The following is a 19285-nucleotide window of genomic DNA, read 5'->3' as shown; positions in this document are numbered from 1 at the left end:
TTTAAGCTTCCTTGCATATGTGCCACTACTATAAATTGTTGAGTAAATTTGGCACCATTGTGTTTTAGGAAATCTTTGAAAAGCTAGTTAAGCACATGTCGAATGGACCGTGCCAGCTACTCGTTATCTCATGGCCCGAAAATGATAAAGACGTAGTTGCTGCCTGGAGAGACTTCATTGGTCCAAGTGATATTGAAGTTGCTAAGAGAGAAAATCCTGAAAGGTAATGACACAGACCTTCATTTTCAGAACCTACATCTAGAATGAAAAAATCATATCAACACTTACATCAGTGATCTTATACTTGAATTCTTCAAGGATCCTTAATTTTAGTGGTAGGAATGGTATGAAACTCCTCTTTGGATGGTCTTTGTGAGTGACAATGGCCCCCAAATTAATTAATCTCTACAAACTTAACTAGACTATTTCTGATTTGGGCCCTCTAGACTTGTTCAAACATAAGAGTGATTAACCTGAAAGTGTTTGTTAGTGCACAAAGATCCCAACAACTTCAATATACATTTAAAAAGAGGCACATGCAATATTAATGCTCTGCTGCCTCTTCCCAATAATCCTCCCTCCCAGTTAAAGTGGTAGAAATGAATAGTTGTTGGAAGTCACTAATTGTTGCTTATTTGTAACTGTTCTCCCACCATGGGTGCTCTTTTCTGAAAATTCAGCTTAGAATTGCCAACTGAGACATTTGTAATAATTTTCTGCTTATTCTGGGCTTGACCATCAAAACAAGAACCTTAATCAATAAGGAACAGCTAGATTTTTAGCATAGGTTCAAGCGATTACACTTTTTGCACTTGTAGAAATTTTTTTGGGGGGGCAATGGGGGCTAAGTGACTTGCCCAGGGTCACACAGCTAGTAAGTGTTATATGTCTGAGGCCAGATTTGAACTCAGGTTCTTCTGGATCCAGGGCTGGTGCTCTATCCACTGCACCACCTAGCTGCCCCGAACTTGTAGAATATTCAGGTAACCTTCACATGTATAGTCTCATTTGAAACTCATGGCAACCCTATTGGGCAGGTTGGGCAGGTTTTTATTGTCTTAATTTTACAGATAAGAAATAATTTGCCTAGATTATATAGCTGGTTATTGACAGAGCTGAAAATGGAAACCAAGTCTGTACTATGACTTTACTTCTTGTTTTCATGATGCTTTCTTAGAATCACTAAGTGGTTTACTAAAGAAAAAGTGATGTTTTACATGTTCTTCATTTAAAGTATCGAGTATAGGAACTTGGTTCCTAAATAAAAAAAATATTAGTTATGAAAATAATTGATTTATTTGTAATCAGAGAGAATTAAGGATGGAAATTCTATGAGCTAATGACATAAAGTTGATTTCCTCTGTTTTTTGAATCTTTCATGTTGGTTGTTCATGGCAAAGTAAAAAAAACTTGTTAGCAATTTGGAAAGTTAACTGATTGATGATCAAGATTTAGTCAGATGTCTTTTTTTTTCAAATAAAATTATTACATGCTTTGTCTTACTTAACATACCTAAATTTTATTGTTTACAGTCTCCGGGCTCAGTATGGCACAATAATGCCATTTAATGCTGTCCATGGCAGTGAGAACAGAGAACAAGCCAACAGAGAGCTTGAATTTTTTTTCCCAAATTTTAAAATTTCAGGTAAGGATATAGATTCAGTACAGACTACATAATCACAGACAACTTTTGCCCTCAGTCAGTGTGAAAGAGAAAGCAGGTGGACTAATATTAAATATCTAGTAACTAATTTCAGTATTGTGAATGAATGAATAAATGAATGAATGGATAGAAGCATTTATTAAGGATTTACTGTGCTAAGCACAAGGGATATAAATGGAAAAGCAATACAGTCCCTGCTCCCAAAAAGCTCACACAACACATAAAGGAGATTTCAACTGCTAGTTAGAAAAGAAAAAAAAAGGTCCCATAGTCCTATCGAACTGCTATATTAGATATACCTCTGAAAACAGTGGACACTAAATGTTTCTGTAGACTTTCAGTTAAAAATGTTTCCTCAATTTCTGGTCCCTATGCTCTTTCTCATATTAGTTTTTCCTCTTTAAGAATTTCAAGATGTGGAATAAGCTACTAGATTTTTCCTCTTATCATTGCAGGTATAGTAGGGGATGAGGAAAATGGTTATTAAAGCTCAGGAGGCAGATAATAGGGCTATATAGATCTTTCTATAACAAGAAAATGCTATGAAATGTTAAGAACAAGTTTTGTTATTACCCAACAGGAAGTGATGCTGACAAAGTACTAGGGGAAGAAATTCTACAGTGAACAAATCCATGGATTCAGATTGCTCTCCTCTTCTAGAAATGACTAGATATGACCCCACAAGCCCTAATTCAGATTTGCTGTCTTCATATATAGGAGAAATTTAAAAAATTAATTGCATTTATTTTTAATTTATGAAATAAAACAAGCATTGCCATAACATAGTAGAATAATATAAAAGATGATTGCACATGAAACTATAAGTCTATAGTGTATAATTTGCTATTCCTTTTAAATATGTAATAAAGTTATTGTGAAAAATTTTTTTTCTTCCCTTCCTCCCTCCAGAAATGGCTGTTAGACACAAATATGTGTGTAAATGTATGTAAAATCATTCTACACATACTTCCATATATTAGGATGTAAAAATTTTATAGTTAAAAGTAGAAAAGCAGAAATATTAAAAGTATCCTCTTCAGATCACAATGCAATGAAATTATATTTAATAAGGGACCACAGAAACACAGATTAATTGGAGATTAAATAATCTAATCTTAAAGAATGAGTGGGTTACAGAACAAATCATAGAAACAATCAATAATTTCATTAAAGAAAATGACAAGGAGACAATATATCAAAGCCTATGGGATACAGCAAAAGCAGTAATCAGAGGAAAATTTATATCTCTAAATGTTTTTTACATTAATAAGAGAAAGAGCAGACCAATGAATTTGGTATGCAATTAAAAAAAGCTAGAAAAGGAACAAACTAAAAATCCCCAATTAAACACTAAATTGGAAATCCTAAAAATTAAAGGTGAGATTAACAAAAATGAGAAAATTTTTTTTAAAAAAAGAAGTTTTATACAATCACTAGCATCTCAGCCACTGCTTATGCTTTTGAAAAGGCCATGGGCATTGCTTATTGGTACCTCACTGGGGTAGATGATCCAAAACTCAATGACTGAAATCTAGAATCAAATACACTAGCTATGAGATCCCTCTTTCTCATTCCTATACTTTTTTGCTCTTCCTTTTCCTCTCGTCCTCACATTTTCTTCCCTAACTACTGATCTTTTTGTTCTCTTACGTGCCCAAGAAACAACAAAGGCTACAATGTATCTTTCTCCTCTTCCATCAATTCTCCCTGCTTTCCCATTATCTCAAGGGTAGGGATTCATAACTTGTGGGCATATGGACCCCTAACTAGGTGGTACAGTGGGTAGAAGACTCATCTTCTTTAGTTCAGATCCAGCTTTGGGTACTTACTAGTTGGAAACATCTAGAGGAAAAACCTCCTCTGAGATGCAACATTGGTTGTGGTTGAGAGAGATTTCAGGTTACTTCAGTGCTTTAAATTGTTCTTAAAGTTAGTATGGATAGATACATTGGTTGAACCATGGTTGGGGGTTTAAGGACCATGGAGTTCAAAGGGTCAAATGTGATACATTCCACGTATTCTAAATTGTGGAATAACATTCACTGCAAGTAACAACATAGAAGTAGCCACTAGTGAAATTTGGGCAGCTGATTTCGCTAGGTCAATTATGTTAAAATTAGAAAGGAAAGCTGCTTCTTCTTTCCTTAACTGGTGTGCCTCATGAAAACTTATGGAAATATCATTCTTAAGAGAGAACTAGCTAGAGTTTTCTCCCTGGTAACCTCTACCCCCTTGATATGTTTCCTGAGTTTTAGTCTCTAATCCAAATACCAACCAGGCACAACCTTGATTAGATGAGCTTGAGCACATTCAGGGTGGCATGGGTGTGGACTTTCCTAGGCTCTAGTAACACAGGTTGGCATCTGATTTCCCCTATGCCTTGTGGTTTAATAGAAATTCAGGGGGTTAGTAATTTCTAGGTGTAGGGCAGGGTTTTTTACTACCCTTCTTATAATTTGCTCACGATTGTGTAGATGAGGAAAGCTTTGTGAAACATGGAAATTAAGCTATAACAGCTCTAGGTCCTGCCAAAAGGACACTGACAGGAAATAGGAAGTGGTGATTGCACCCCTTGTACTCCCAAAACCTCAATAACGACCAAGATAATGACAACACATTAACATATTCACCTACGTAGCACTTCATAATTTTCAAAGCTAGTCCACATCTAACATCTCATTGAATTTTCACAAGTCTTGTGGAGGCAGATAATTTAGATAATAATGCTGTTTTGGACAAGGAAACAGAGGCACCAAAAAGTTAAGTGACTTCTCTTTGGTCACACAGTTTGTTAGCAATAGAACCAGGGCTAGAACCAAAGTCTCCTGATTTCCAATCCAGGTTCCTTACCACTCTACACTTCTACCTGATAATAGAAGGTGGGGAAAGAGAAGTCTGCTTTTTCTAGATCCAGCAGAAGAAACAATTGGATTCCCCAGTAGCTATATATTTGCCCTGGGATATAATTTTAAAAGTTTATTTGATCACTAGAAGAACCCCAAGACCTAAAATGAAAAAAGAATGAGACTACAATATTATGTCTCTTGGTTACATGCTCCAGATTTTAGGAAAGTTAGTGATTTTACTGATTATTTGGATAAAATTCTGGAACATGGGGGTCTTGTCTACATCCATCTCTTTGGTTCTAGTTTCCTGAGTTGTGGTATTCTAGGCTGATATCTGATTTTTCTTCTTCCTTGAGAAAAATAATGGTTAGTTTGCCTAGAGAGAGGATTTTGTGAATATGGCACACTCATAAAAGTTAGAAGCCTGACCACAGAGATAATTTTTTTCTTTTGAAAAAATATTTTATTTTTCCCAATTATATGTAAAAACAATTTTTGACATTAGTTTTTTTTTAAATTTTGAATTCCAAATTCTCTCTCTCCTTCCTCCCCTTCCCACTCCCTGAGACGGTAAGCAATTTTATATAGGTTATACATGTGTAATCATGCAAAACATATTGCCATGTTAGTCATCTTATGAAAGAAAAACAAAGACCAAAAATACCCCCACAAAAAAGTAAAATGAAAAATAGTATGTTTCAACCAGAATTCAGACTCTATCAGTTCTTCCTCTGGAAGTAGACAGTATTTTTTCATTGTAAGTCCTTTGGAATTGGATCATTGTATTGCTGAGAATAGCAAAGTCAATCACAGTGGATTATGGTACATATAATATTGCTGTTACTTTGTACAATGTTCTCTTAGTTCTGCTTACTTCACTTTGCATCAGCTTATCTAAGTCTTTCCAGGCTTTTCTGAAATTATCCTGCTCATAATTTCTTATAGTGCAATAGTATTTCATTGCAATCATATACCAGAACTTGTTCAGCCATTCCCCAATGGATAGACATCTCCTCAATTTCCAATTCTTTGCCACCACAAAATGAGCTGCTATAAACATTTTTGTACACATAGGCTTTTTTCCATTTTAAAAAGTCTCTTTAGGCTATAAACCTAATAGTGGTATTTCTGGATCAAAGGGTATACACAGTAGCCCTTTGGGCACAGTTCCAAATTGCTCTCCACAATGGTTAGATCAGTTCACAACTCCACCAACAGTGCCTTAGTGTCCTGATTTTCCCACATCTCCTCCAATATTGTTTTCCTTTTCTGTCTGATAAATATGAGGTGATACCTGAGAGTTGTTTTAATTTGCATTTCTCTAATCAATAGTGATTTAGGGCATTCTTTATATGAATATAGATAGTTTTGATTTCTTTATCTGAAAACTGCCCATTCATATCCTTTGACCATCTATCAATTGGGAAATGAGTTGTATTCTTATAAGTTTGACACAGTTCTCTATACATTTGGGAAATAAGGCCTTTATCAGAGATAGTTACTATAAAAATTGTTTCCCAGCTTTCTGCCTTCCTTCTAATCTTGGCTGCATTGGTTTTGTTTGTGCAAAACCTTTTTAATTTAATGTAATCAAAATTATCCATTTTATATCTCATATTGCTATGTGTTTTTTGGTCATAAATTCTTCCCTTATACATAGATCTGACAAGGTAAACTATTCCTTGCTCCCCTAATTTATTTATGGTATCACCCTATATATCTAAATCATGTACCCATTTTGACCTTATCTTGGTATACAGTGTAAGATGTTGGTCAATGCTTAGTTTCTGCAGTACCATTTTCAAGTTTTCCCAGCAGTTTTTCATCAAATAGTGAGTTCTTGTCCCAATAGGTTGGGGCTTTGAGTTTATCAAACACTAGATTACTATGGTCATTTACGACTGTGTATTATGTGCCTAATCTATTCCACTGATCCACCACTCTATTTCCTAGCCAGTACCAGATTATTTTGATGATTACTGCTTTATAATACAGTTTGAGATCTGATACAGCTAAACCACCTTCCTTTACATTTTTTCATTAATTCCCTTGATATTCTTGATTTTTTGTTCTTCCATATGAATTTTGTTATTTTTTCTAGCTCTATAAAATGATAATTTGGTAGTTTCATGGTATGGCACTGAATAAGTAAATTAATTTAGGTAGAATTGTCATTTTTATTATATTGGCTTGGCCTACTCATGAGCAATTGGTATTTTTTAAATTATTTAGGACAGAGATAATTTCTTGAAGTTTCTGATACTCCTAATCCCTGTCATTAAGAATATTCTCAACCTTCTTATCAAATGTCATCACAAAGCTTACTTATTCTGATTAAGGTTTCCTATGGGCACTCACCTAGACAAAAATTGGATGTGCATGTCATGTAATAGTTAAGCCACAACCAGGCTCCTAATTATTCAACACCTTCCTTTGGGGTTTGTAAAATGAGGAATGTATTTAGAATAGTCCAAACCATTTCTGGGAGCTCCAGAGAAAGAAGTTGTTGGGTAACTGGGATTCTCTGGTTAAGATAGAAGACTACAGAAATATATTGATCACTGAAGTATGCCTAATTAATGTCTTTGGTCACAAAGCCTGGTCACATAGCCTAAACATTTGGGTATCTGATTAAGGATGTCTGAAGTTTTCATAGGATCATTGGATTTAGTACTGGAAAAGTGGAAGGTATTATCTCATCCCACCTTCCTCAATCCTATCCCACCCATATCCTACTCCAACTCTTCCCACCCCTTCCACTGTGTCCTCTAGAATTCTAGTTTCAAAGTGAACAAGCTATCATTCATTCTTGGCCTCCCTCTCTCACACATACACCTCTTCAATCTACTGGTCCTCTATGAGAACTGGCTTTTCTCTGATAATACTGCATCCTTGCTATTCTCTCCAGCACAGGCTACACCTTCTCTTATACCTCCAACACTAATCCTGGAGTCAGAACACTCCTTGTTGTCCACTGTTATTTTCAGCTTCCTTCACTCAACCAAATTTTCTCCTTTGAAATACATTCAATCAAAATTTTTTCATCTAATCCAAATGATGGTAGCTATAGTATACCAGTTCCCCAAGTCATTCTCCCCTTTTTCTCAAGGAATTCAGCACCTGGCTCAGCACCTTCCTCTCTTCCCCAACTCCTATCCTTAATATCCACATCGATATGCTCCCTTAAACTCCTTGACATTCCACTATCTTGACTTCATCATTACCCACAAATGTTCCACTTTCCTAATTAGAAACTCTAACATTCACTTATCTGATCACAATCTCATCATTCTTCTTTGCCCTATGCCTCATCCTAAATGTATTCACCCTCATTAATACCTCCAATCCCTTCAGCCCTTATTATTTTCTCAGTTCATTACCTTGCTCAGCTTTCACTTTCTTATCTCTCCAATCTCAACTCAATAATTAGCCATTTTACTTCTATGCTGTCCTCTTCTCTCACATTCCTTGCTCCCTTGTTCTACTTCAGCCTTGGATTATTCCTACCATGTGCTGTCTCTTCTTTTTCACACAAGCCACTGAGGAAGTCTCATAATACTGTGGACTGGGTACATTATAAATTAATGTTATCCAGTCTCAATTAGGCCCTCACAGCAAGAAAGTCTTTACTTTTTTCCCCATCTCACTTCCCACAGAAGTTATTCTAAACCTTCTCTCTTATCCTCAGACCTTCTATACCTCTCCCTCTTCCCTCTCCCTTAGCTGAGGACCTAGCCTTTTATTTTATTGAGAAAACTGAATATGAGCCATGGAACATGAGCTACTACCTTTTCTCTATTTTTTTATATTTCAAAACTTCTTGACACCATCTCCTAATCTCTCCTCTTTTCTCCCTGTAATGAACAAAAAGGTGGCCTTTCCCCCCTCCAAGGTAAGTTCTTTTAAAAGCACACTTGAAAAAATATTTTGAGCAAGTTTCTCTGATAAAGGTTTCATTTCTAATAGGTATATGGAATGAGTCAAATTTACAAGAATAAGAGCCATTACCCAATTGATAAATATTCAAAGGATATGAATAGGCAGATTTCAGAGGAAAAAAAAGTCCAACCTATCAGTAGCCACTTGAAAAATTATTCTGAGTCACTAGTAAAGAAATGTAAATTAAAACAACTCTGTGGTACCACTTCAAATCCATCAGATTGTCTAATATAACAACAACAAAAAAAAGACAAATGCTGGAGGGTATGTGGGAAAATAAGTACATCAATGAACTGTTGGGGCAGCTAGGTAGCACAGTATACAGTGGATAGAGCACCGGCCCTGGATTCAGGAGGACCTGAATTCAAATCCAACTTCAGACACATAACACTTGCTAGCTGTGTGACCTTGGGCAAGTCACTTAACCCCATTGCCTAGCCAAAAAAAAAAGAAAGAAAAAGAAAAAAAAATGAACTGTTGGTGATGCTGTGAACTATTATGCCCAAAAAGCTATTAAGTTCTACATTGCTTTTGACACAGAGATACCTCTACTAGATCTATACCTCAAAGAGGTCAAGAAAGAGAAAGGCTCTTATGTACAAAAATATTTATAGCAGCTCTTTTTGTGGTAGCAAAGAATTGGAAACTGAGGGGATGCCCATTAATTGGGGAATGGCTGAACAAATTATGGTATATGAGTGTGATGGAATACTTCTGCATTGTAAAAAATGATGAATGGGCTGGTTTCAGTAAAACCTGGGAAGACTCATATAAATGGATGAAAAATGAAGTGAGCAGAACTAGGAAAACAATGTATACAGTACAACATTGTAAAGATACTCAACTCTGAAAAATTTAGTGACTCTGATCAATACAATGACTAATCATGATTCCAAAGGACTTATAATGAAACATGCTATCCATGTCCAAAAATCGAACTGATGGGCTGAGAGTGCAAATTGAAGTACATTTTCTTTGATTTATTTTGTTTTTCCCTTGGTACATGGTTAATGCAGAAATTTGTTTTGCATGTCTGCATATATTTGTATAGTTTGTATTTTTCTTGTCTTCTCAATGGGTGGAGGAGGAAGAGGAGAAAAGTAGGGAAAATTTTGGAACTGAAAATAAAGTTGAATTAAACAAAAAAAAGTGCACTTGATTTTATTATCATATGTCTTTATCCTAACAGTATCTTTTCCAACAGATTGAATCCTCAAACCCTCTCCTCTTAAACTTCAACCTCTTCCAATCAACTGGTTTCTTTCCTATTGAAATATGAAGAGTAATAAGTCTCTTCCATTCTTAAAAAACATGAAAACCATTTCCAGACTCCATCATTCTACATATTTTCCTCCTTTCCTCAGCCAAACTCTTTTTGCTGCCTTCATTTTCACCATACTAACCTTTTTCAATCTGGTTCCTGATCTCATCCCTCAACCTAAATTGCTCTCTTTAGTTATTAATGATCTCTCCAAAGCCAGATCTGATAATCTTTTCTCAGTCTTCATCCTCCTCAAACCATTTGCTGCATTTGACATTGCTGACCATCCTCCCTTTTTAAATACTCTTTCCTCTAGCTTTTCATTGTACTACTTTGGTTTCTTCTCCTTCTCAGTCCCATTTTTTGGCTCATCATCCATATCACGCCCCTCAACTAAGGTATTACCGAAGGTTCTGTCCTAGGACTTCTCCCTCTACATTTTCTCTTGGTATGCTCATCAGCTTCTATGTTTTTACCTTTTGTATCTCTATAAAGATGACTCCCAGATCTATATATTCAGCTCCATTTTCCCCCTGAGCTTCAGTCCCATATCACCAGTATTCTATTAGACATTAAATACTGGATACCCCAGAGACATCTTAAACTCAACTTAATTAAATTGAACTCGTTATCTTTCTTTCTAAACTTGTTTATTTGTCAAAGGTGCCACCATTCTTCCATTCTCCCAGGGACATAACATCAGCATTATCCTAAACTTCTCACTGTTTTTCATAACATGCATGAAATTAGTTGCTAAATCTTGGTTTTTTTCTACCTATACATCTCTTGCATCTGACCCCTTCCCTCCATTCACATAGCTACCACATTGTTTCAAGCCCTTATTGCCTCTCATCCAGTTTATTGCAACTGCCTCCTAATTGGTCTCCCTGTCTCACTTCTTACTCACTGTTGCCAAATTAATTTTCCTTGCAGATGGTCTTCTCAAGGAGTTTAGCCACAAAGGCCAGAAGAGATACAGGATGATATCTATCAAGTATGAATGGATTAAGTGAAAGGTTTATTTTTATTTTTTGAGGCTGGGGAAGACATGGGCATATTTATGGGTAGTAGAGGAGCCAGTAGACAGGGAGAGATTGACAATAAGTGAGAATGGTGGTAACAGAGGAAGCAACCTATTGGAGATGGGATGGAATGGGATTGCAAATAGAGGAGTTAGTTACTCTTTGTAAAGAGTAAGGCCTTGGGGCCAGCTAGGTGGCACAGTGGATAGAGCACTGGCCCTGGAGTCAGGAGGACCTGAGTTCAAATCCGGCCTCGGATACATTAAAACAAAACAAAACAAAAAAAGCCTCACTAGCTGTGACTGTGGGCAAGTCAATTAACCCCATTACCTAGCCCAAAAAAAAAAAGAGTAAGGCGACATCTTCATTTGAGGCAGGGATAAAGGAGATATTGACAAAAGGCATATGAGTGATATTAAATGAGGAAGAAAAGTGGGAGTGGCCTCATTTTTCTCCCCTGTAAAATGTGAGATAAGATTTTCCGTTGAGAGAGTGGGAGGAGCCATGGAAGGTTTGAGGAGGGACAAAAAGGTATGGAAGAGTTGCCGTGGAAAGTGGGATAGTAAGTTAAGTGAGGCATAGAAGGATTGCTTAGCAGCAACGAGGGCCCAGTTGAGGCTTGTAACATAAATTTGTAGTAGTCCTAATCAGAAGAGTTACATAATTTCCCTCCTTCATTCTGCAGCCATGTGTAGGAGCAAAGGTGGTAGATGGTGAAAGTGATCCAAGGTTGTGGCTTAGCAGGGAGTAACTGGTGATATGATAAAGGAGCCAGAAACCCAAGAGAATCAGACAGTGTTGTGTTAAACTGGTTCATCAAAGGGTCAGGATGGTGAAAAGAGGAAAGTAGCTAGTGCAGTGGAGATGGCCTGGGAGAGAACTGAAAAGTTGAGGAATTGGAGGTCATGGTATAGACAAAAGAGAAGGGTATGATAAGGGAAGGCAGAGGGTAGATGAAAAGCCAAAAGATTATAGTCAGATAAGGGGATTCTGGAATTCTTGAACAAGGAGGTGGTGCATTTGTGAGTGAAGGTAAGATCAAGGATATGACCATCTTGAATGTGACTGAGGTGGGGTGGAGGAGTTGGTCATGGGAAATAAATAGATTGAAAAACTAAATAGTTATGGTGTTGAGGTAGAGTCAGTAAGTATGAAGTCCCCCTAGTATAAGGGCAAGAATTGAGGAGAGAAAAGTTGTGAGCCAAGTACTTAACTCTTGGAGGAAAGAGAGGTGTAGAGACTACAATGAACAGGATTTTGATTGGGCGGTAGATATTGACTGCATGAATCTCAAAGGAGATGTTACTAAGTGATAGAGGTCTGGGGAAAATCTGGAAGTGATAATTAGGAGCAAAGAATACCCTAATTCCCCTGCCTTGACCAGTGAGCTGAGGAGAATGAGTGAAGGTAGTAATGTTGAAAGGGTGGACAGGGATGCTGGGTCATCAGGAGGGAATCAGACCTCATTGATGATAAGATGAACGGAGTGGGAGAGAGAGAGATTTAGGATGAAGGCATTTATTGCCTATGGAGCAGAGGGCACAGTGGGTAGTACTTTGTTGGGACTTCTGGGGTGGGGAAAGAGGATTGAGGGGGATGAGAAACAGGAATTGGGTGGCAGGGGGTAAGGGATGGGGTTTGGATAATAACCTACAGGGGTTCAGAATCACTGGGATGTGTAGGGTATGACCAGGTATGAATATGTTAGAGTGGAAGGTGCCACTTTCTTCCCCAGAGGGGGTTGGAGGTCAGACATGAGACAAGAAAAGCAGGGGATGAAATCCCTCTCCAATTTTTCTCTTTCCTTGGGACAGGTGCAGCAGGAGAAAGTCCCCTGGTCAGAGGAAAGATTGCCCCTCTTCTCCCCAGAGGGTATCCTCACTGATGGCCAGAGACAGGTCAGGTTGGTGGGGGCAGAGGAGGTGGACGTTGCCCAGGGTCCTTCACCACCTTCCCTCGGGGAACAGACACAACAGGAAATGGAAAATCACTCCTCTCCTCACCTGAGGTCGGCCATCAGGTCAGAGCGGCAGGACAGGGAAAGATATTACTCGCTTGCACTCTGAGATCCAGCCAAACTGAACTTCTATTCCTCCCATCTCTGCTTTTGCACTGGCTGTGCCACATACCTAAAATGCATTCCCTTCTACTTTTGCCTTAGTTTTTCTTCAAGATATAGCACAAGCACTATCTTCTGCATGAAACCTTTCTTAATCTCCCCAACTTCTAGGGCCCTTCTGCCCACATTAACTTGTATTTAATTATTTTGTATATATTTATTAACTTTCTATTTGTGCTGTATGTATATTTTTGTCTTTCTTGTCTCCCCCATTATAATGTAAGCTCCTTGTGAGTAGGTTATTTTATTCTTTGTACAACCCTAGTGCCTAGCACAGAAACTGTTACACAGATGATGTGCAAATACTTAAATAACCGATTGGTGTAACTCCCACACTTTATTATTTTTAGTTCCCCTCATTTTATAAGTGAGGAAACTGAGGCCCAGAAGTTAATTGGCAGTGCTAGGATTTGATCTCATGTCTCCTGATTCCAAATCCCATCACCTTTCTATCTTGCTATCTTATTTTTTTCTTGCTAGCCTGTTTGAAATCCCGTTTTCAACCCTTGGGCATGTAAACATGGGAAAAAGAATGGACTTCACCCTTTCAGGCAAAGGAAATCGGGCCTTCATCTTTGAACTAACTGGAGAGTACTTTAAAACCGAAGTCCAGGGTGCCATGCCATGGGTGAGGGGAACTAGCGAATAGCTTTTACCTGCCATGATGGAGGTTTTATCTTCTCCTGGAAGAAAGAATAAATGTAGCCACCAGATAATCTAGATGCAGGGGTGGGGAACCTGTGGCCTCAAGGCCACACGTGACCCTCTAGGTCCTCCAGTGCAGCCCTTTGACTGAATCCAAACTTTAGAGAACAAATCCCTTTAATGAAAGGATTCTAGAGGCATCCTAAGAAGGCAGAAAGTGGTTTAAATTGCCAATCAACAGGGACAGCAGAGGGTGACATTGCTTAGAGGACGGTAAGAGGCCTTGCCTGATATAGTGCCCTCTCTGCAGAGAGCTCAAAGTTCCAGAAGTCCCCATTCAGCACCTCCCTTGGTTCCAAGCGGGCATGCCTTAGAATCCACCTTAACTGAGGACTTGGAGAAACTAGGTTTATGTGTGTGTGTGTGTGTGTGTGTGTGTGTGTGTGTATGAGTATGTGCACATGGAGGAAGGAGGCAGGATCATGTGCTCTCCTCTTCAGTAAGATCCTATGGAGACTCACTGGGTAAAAAAAAAATACTTTTTTAGAACTCAATGTAACAAAAAATAATTCCTGCATCTATGGCACAATTTATCAATGATGATACCATTCTATCTTTGGAGTAACTGCTAGTGCTGTGAATGCTTTTTCCCTTTCCCTTTTCTATTTTCTCTTGTTTCCTTTTTATCAGGCCTGAATTCTTTAGCAAACTTCCCCACCAGTCTGCCCTTTCCTTTGCCCAGGGACTAGAAAATCACCTGGAAAAAAGCGTTATGCTCTGTATCTCCTTCAGGCTTTCTCCTTGCTAATATATCCTGTCAACATTGGACTAAGCCAACACTACTTTAGTTCCTGGCATATAGTAGGTGCTTAATAAATGCTTATTAGCCGGCTAACGACATTGTCCCTGGCTTACTCCAGAGCTTCAGTTCACACCCCAAATTCCTTTCCCTCTGTCAGTTATTCGATGGTGACACTATGCTGGTATCCCCTCCTCCTCGCTCTTGCTGGCCATTACATAAGTCACCTTAATTTAGTTTTACTCATCAGGTTTCCTGTGAAATGGGGGTAAGACTGGAACCAAGGTTTCCTTCTTCCCAAATCAGGGCTCTTTCCATTATTAGGCTTGTCTACTTTTGCAATGAATAGGAAGCTCTTTGTGTATCTTACATGGCAGGTTTACCTGCATCCTTCTGCCTGTGAAACAGAAATAGGGTAAACAGAAGCAGTGGGAATATGGGACTCATGAGAAAGAAGGGAAATTAAGGAGAACTAAAAATGATGACTGAAATATTAAGGCAGATGGTAGTTGACAGCAGCTAAAATCAAAGCCAAAGAACAAAGAAGAGTGTGCTTGCCTGAGGAAGGTGGCAACAGCCTGAAGCAGCCATAGAGGAAGTGACTGAGATGTAAAGTTGCCTAGGACATCATCAGATCCATTCACTTCAATGAGAAGCACATAACCTGGATTACTGTGATCAGGCTCAGACTTGTCTAAGGCAGAGCCCTTGAAACTCAGTCACCTTTCAGCCCTTTGAGTCATGCAGAGATGCATTTCAAATGCCAGAGGATACCTTTTTCAAAAGTCCTCTAATGCACTGGACATTTGGAAAACATAGAGTAAGTTTTAGAAATTGCTGTGATTTTGCTTGGCTTTATTAGAATGTGTTAAAAGTCATAATTTTATCCAAATACTACCGAACATTTATCGTTCTCAATAAAGTGCTTCAGGAAATAAATGCAACTTATTAAATTGGACATTCTTTTCTAGTTCATAAATCCTGGATTACAGAAAAAAGGAGAAACAGAAAGCAGTATTAAAGATTGTTGAGAAGCTTAGTTAAGAACTTGGGCTATATACACAAGACCATTTTCCACTGTTGCCAGTGTCTTGCAGACTAAAAATTTCGTGTAATGCAGAAACCAGTACTATCATAATAAATACATTTTTTTCATGAAATTCAGAAGAGCTAGTTTATGGTAAAGCACTTTTAATTTTCCTATTTGTATACATCCATAGGCAATATCAGTTCACATAGTTTGAGATTGAAAATGCTATTTAGTGGACTTTTAGTCTACTGATGTTATTCTGGAAAAATACTTTTTTTTCTTTCCATGTGATGTCTAGATTGTCTTAGCATTTTATTGTTGGTCTGTTTTAATTGGATACTAACTTTGGACTGTTTCACATTAAAAGTTTGAATTAAGGATGTTTTTAGTGCCAGAAAAACTGTCATCAGTTGAATGTGTTTTAAAATAAGGCTTTATTTCCAAGAAACTAGATTTTAAAAAAATACCCCCAGGTTTTCCCATATTTGCATTTTGATCTCTCTGCAAAATCCAGATGTTTATTTTAAAAGACTTTTTTTCATTGATGTCCTGAAGGAATAAACATTCATTATCTCTGCATTTAAATCAGGGGATCTCTAGGTGGCCACATTCAGAGTAGGGAAAAAAATGAGGTTAAATGCACTTTTTGGAAAATGCTCTATTTTAACCAAACAGATTAACTCTATAAAGGAAAGTGCTGGATAGTAACAGAGTAGTTTATATCCTAGTAATATTTGACAGAATTGGGTAGTGAAATCCCAGATTTTTTTCTTTGACTCAAATTGTAGACTCATCCAGGTTTGCAAACCTGGTTTCCTTCTTCAAGAGATCTTTTATTTGAAGGAAAATAAGAGCTAGATTTCTCCCTCTAATAGTCCATTGTAACTTGCATTATGTTTTATGTAAACATCTGGGGACAAGTTAAGCCACAGCTTGGAGAACATTTTAAGCTAAAAGCTATTAAAAAGACAAGATACATATATTGTGCAGAGAGAATACATCATCTTCAGTCATCATGAAGATATTTTCTCTTCCTTCTCTGGACATTAAGTTCTCCATCGTTATTCATAAAGGTGCCTGATTGCACCAGTTACTAAAGCCCTGATCTCTTTCATAAAAGCACATTATGTTTCAATTCCTGGCTACAAAATGCTAATTATGCTTAGCAATGCTCTTGAGAAAGACTTCTTTTTAAACTGTTTAACTCTTTACCTTGAGCCTCCTGAAATAGCTTAACTTTGGAGAAAACAAATTCATTTCACAGTGATATATTCTGTAGGAAGTGCAAATATTAGGATGCAATGAATCTTCAAACTCAGACTTGCCAGATTCCTTCCTTTTGATTCTGACAGCATTTCTAAGAAATGACCTGGTCTGAAACGGTCTTGCCTAATCACTGTCCAACAGCTGTCACTTACCATGCCGATCCTAAGACTTGTACACATAAGTGCAGGAGATCTGGATCTTCAAATGTGACTGGCAAGTTCCCTAGTGAGTGCTGGCACTGAACCCACTGGTTCTTCTCTCACAGTGCTTTGCCACAGAAGCATCACTATCAGTAGTACCATGACATTTCCCCTTGGATATTTTCAAAACCTTAAGGAGAGTTACCCCATCCCTTTACTTAGGAAGCCTGAGAACTTAATTGGGCTGAAAGAGCCCCTAGTACCTGCTAATATTGTGCGGCAGTAAGATGCTAGCTAGCACCATTAATATTGCCTGTGATTCAGGTCATCTAGAGCCATATTTTCTTTCTTTCTTTCTCTCTCAACCTCTTTCTTTCTTTCTCTCTCTCTCTTTCTTAAAAGGAAATATATGTAAGTTAAGTTTGAGGTTCAGAAATGCATATATTTTTACTTACAAATATTCATCTGACCAAAATTCAACATAACCTTTATGGAACACTTAACAAATTTTTGTTTTTAAAATAACATATCATTCAAACTGTATATAATTCAGTAAAGTTTTCATACAGCAAGCAATGCTTAAACCCTGGAAAATCTGTAGAAAAGAGATTTTCACACATAAAATAAGAAAACAAAATTCTGAGGTATTCCCTCATACATTCATACACACGCAAACACACATTTACACACACACACACACACACACACACACACACATTCACACACAAAGTGGCTGCAGCATAGGCAAAAAATTGTAGGTCCAAAGGAAAATGACAATTGATTGTTCTAATAGAGTCCAGGTAGCTCAGGAAAAAATAAACACAATAGTCCTCTGAGTAAGTTACTACCTTGAAGAAGGTTCTCAAGATGTATCTGAGATCTATTCTACTAAATTGCTTTTGCAAAACAGCTCCCTGCACGTGAGAGAAACTCAGTCCAAGGTGACTTGTGCAAATATAAGGAACCCAATGAGGCTATTTCCTGTTACTCCTTAAACAAACGGGAGGGGAGAGGGGCCTGAAGACTCGCTGGGTCTCCCATCACGCAAGGTACTGCTGCAGTGCTGTCTTTGCTCTGAAATCACAAACCATGAATTAGTGAGTATCTGTGAAATTTTTCATTTAAAAAAATTAGCTAAATTATAATCTCATATTCCAAAATGTGGAAAGATAGATAGTAGGCATTGCTTTAAGGAGGTGTTAGCAAGTACTATTAATCAAGCAGAACTGCTGGATTTAGGGGAATTTTACACAGTGGCAAAGTAAAATGTACATAAAAGGGAGCTCAGAACACCACATCTTCCCAGAAAAATAATATTGTAAGAAAATTGTAATCCCGGAAGAGAACTTTTGAATGTCCATTTGTGCTATACCTGGTTCTTCCTTATAGCCTGATTCAGGACAGGGAAAACTAAGTTGAAGAAATTTTAAAAAAACCAAAACAAAAATTGAAAACTGGTTTCACTGGCACATTATAGTTAGGATAAAAGTCACATTATTTTTTCCTGACAATTTGACTTACCTACATACCAAAAACTATACATCAAACAATTCACATGGGTATTCAAGGTAATATGAGACAAAACAATTTCAAATTTTATCAAAGCTATCCGGTATTATTTTGTGCTAAATTATTGCTTTAGCACTCAAACAATAATCCCCCACATCATCTCTTGGTGATGCTAGATGGCTACAGACCATGGAATACCATAATCTCTGAAAATCAAAATTGCGGGTCATCCAGAAGGCAACAGAGATACACAGTGGGTGTAAATAAGACTGCAGGAAATGACTGATGACAAGCTGCATACAAAGAATGTCATAGTAGATTATTATACAATTAAAAACCTTCATATTAAGCATCATAGGTACTTACTTATCACATAGGTTTGTATCTGGTGATTGGCTGAGTTTGTGTAGAATATCTACAATGCCAATATCTCGTAATTTATCTTGCCGTTCTTGTGAACCTGGAAAATAAGACCTTAGATATTACTGAGAGCATTATGTAGTAGAAAGGTGGCTAGCCTTGGAGTCAGGAAGAGCTGAATTCAAGTCCTACTTTGGACACATGCTCATGTATTTTCAAACAAGTCAATCTAACTGCCCAGGCCCCAAAACAACTTTGTCAGACTCTGAAATTACAGAATTGCTCATATGACATCAGGGCAAAAAGTTTCTTTACCAGGATTTCCCTACACTGATGATATCATAGGTCTATCCCAAAAGTTAAAAAAAAAGCATTCATTAACTTCTTCAAAGAAGATTAAAAAAAAGGTGAAAAATCAATGATCTCTCATAACATCTTCCCTAAACATTATATTAAACCCATGGGAGTTGATGAGGTCACCAAGAGAGAATATAGAGAGGAAAGAAGAGGAAGCCAGGAAGGACAGTGCCTTGGAGTACACTCGCAAGTAAGTATATGATACGGATGATAATCCATAACAGAGAAATTGGCTTTGGTCAAAAGGCCTCCTCTTCATCAAATAATAATGTTATAACCTGCAATAAAGGTGGTAAGAATGGGGGAGAGGAGTGATGTCAAGGGATTTT

At 37.5% G+C, this 19285-nt stretch overlaps 2 protein-coding genes across 6 annotated transcripts in view; one reads left to right on the top strand and one right to left on the bottom strand.

The window, feature by feature from the left end:
- Positions 1 to 3030, top strand: part of NME9 (NME/NM23 family member 9) — a 35372-nt gene extending 32342 nt beyond the window's left edge. Inside the window, exons 9-11 of the mRNA XM_020986117.2 lie at positions 69 to 223; positions 1533 to 1645; positions 2244 to 3030. Of these exons, the coding sequence (XP_020841776.1) occupies positions 69 to 223; positions 1533 to 1645; positions 2244 to 2287 (312 nt within the window). The 3' untranslated portion in view covers positions 2288 to 3030. The remainder of the gene's footprint in view (positions 1 to 68; positions 224 to 1532; positions 1646 to 2243) is intronic.
- A 12085-nt stretch (positions 3031 to 15115) lies between these two features.
- Positions 15116 to 19285, bottom strand: part of ARMC8 (armadillo repeat containing 8) — a 137148-nt gene continuing 132978 nt past the window's right edge. For all 5 annotated transcript variants that reach the window (XM_020986114.2, XM_020986112.2, XM_020986116.2 and 2 more), the window contains 2 exons: positions 18606 to 18699; positions 15116 to 17804 (listed from right to left, as the gene is read on the bottom strand). In XM_020986114.2, coding sequence (XP_020841773.1) covers positions 17771 to 17804; positions 18606 to 18699 — 128 coding nt within the window. In that variant the 3' untranslated portion in view covers positions 15116 to 17770. The remainder of the gene's footprint in view (positions 17805 to 18605; positions 18700 to 19285) is intronic.

Source organism: Phascolarctos cinereus, unplaced genomic scaffold (genome assembly GCF_003287225.1).
Source record: "Phascolarctos cinereus isolate Bilbo 61053 unplaced genomic scaffold, phaCin_HiC Scaffold_726;HRSCAF=1367, whole genome shotgun sequence".
In the NCBI taxonomy this organism is placed as follows: domain Eukaryota; kingdom Metazoa; phylum Chordata; class Mammalia; order Diprotodontia; family Phascolarctidae; genus Phascolarctos; species Phascolarctos cinereus.
Note: the sequence above shows the minus strand (reverse complement) of the source record. Positions and strands in the feature narration are given on the sequence as shown.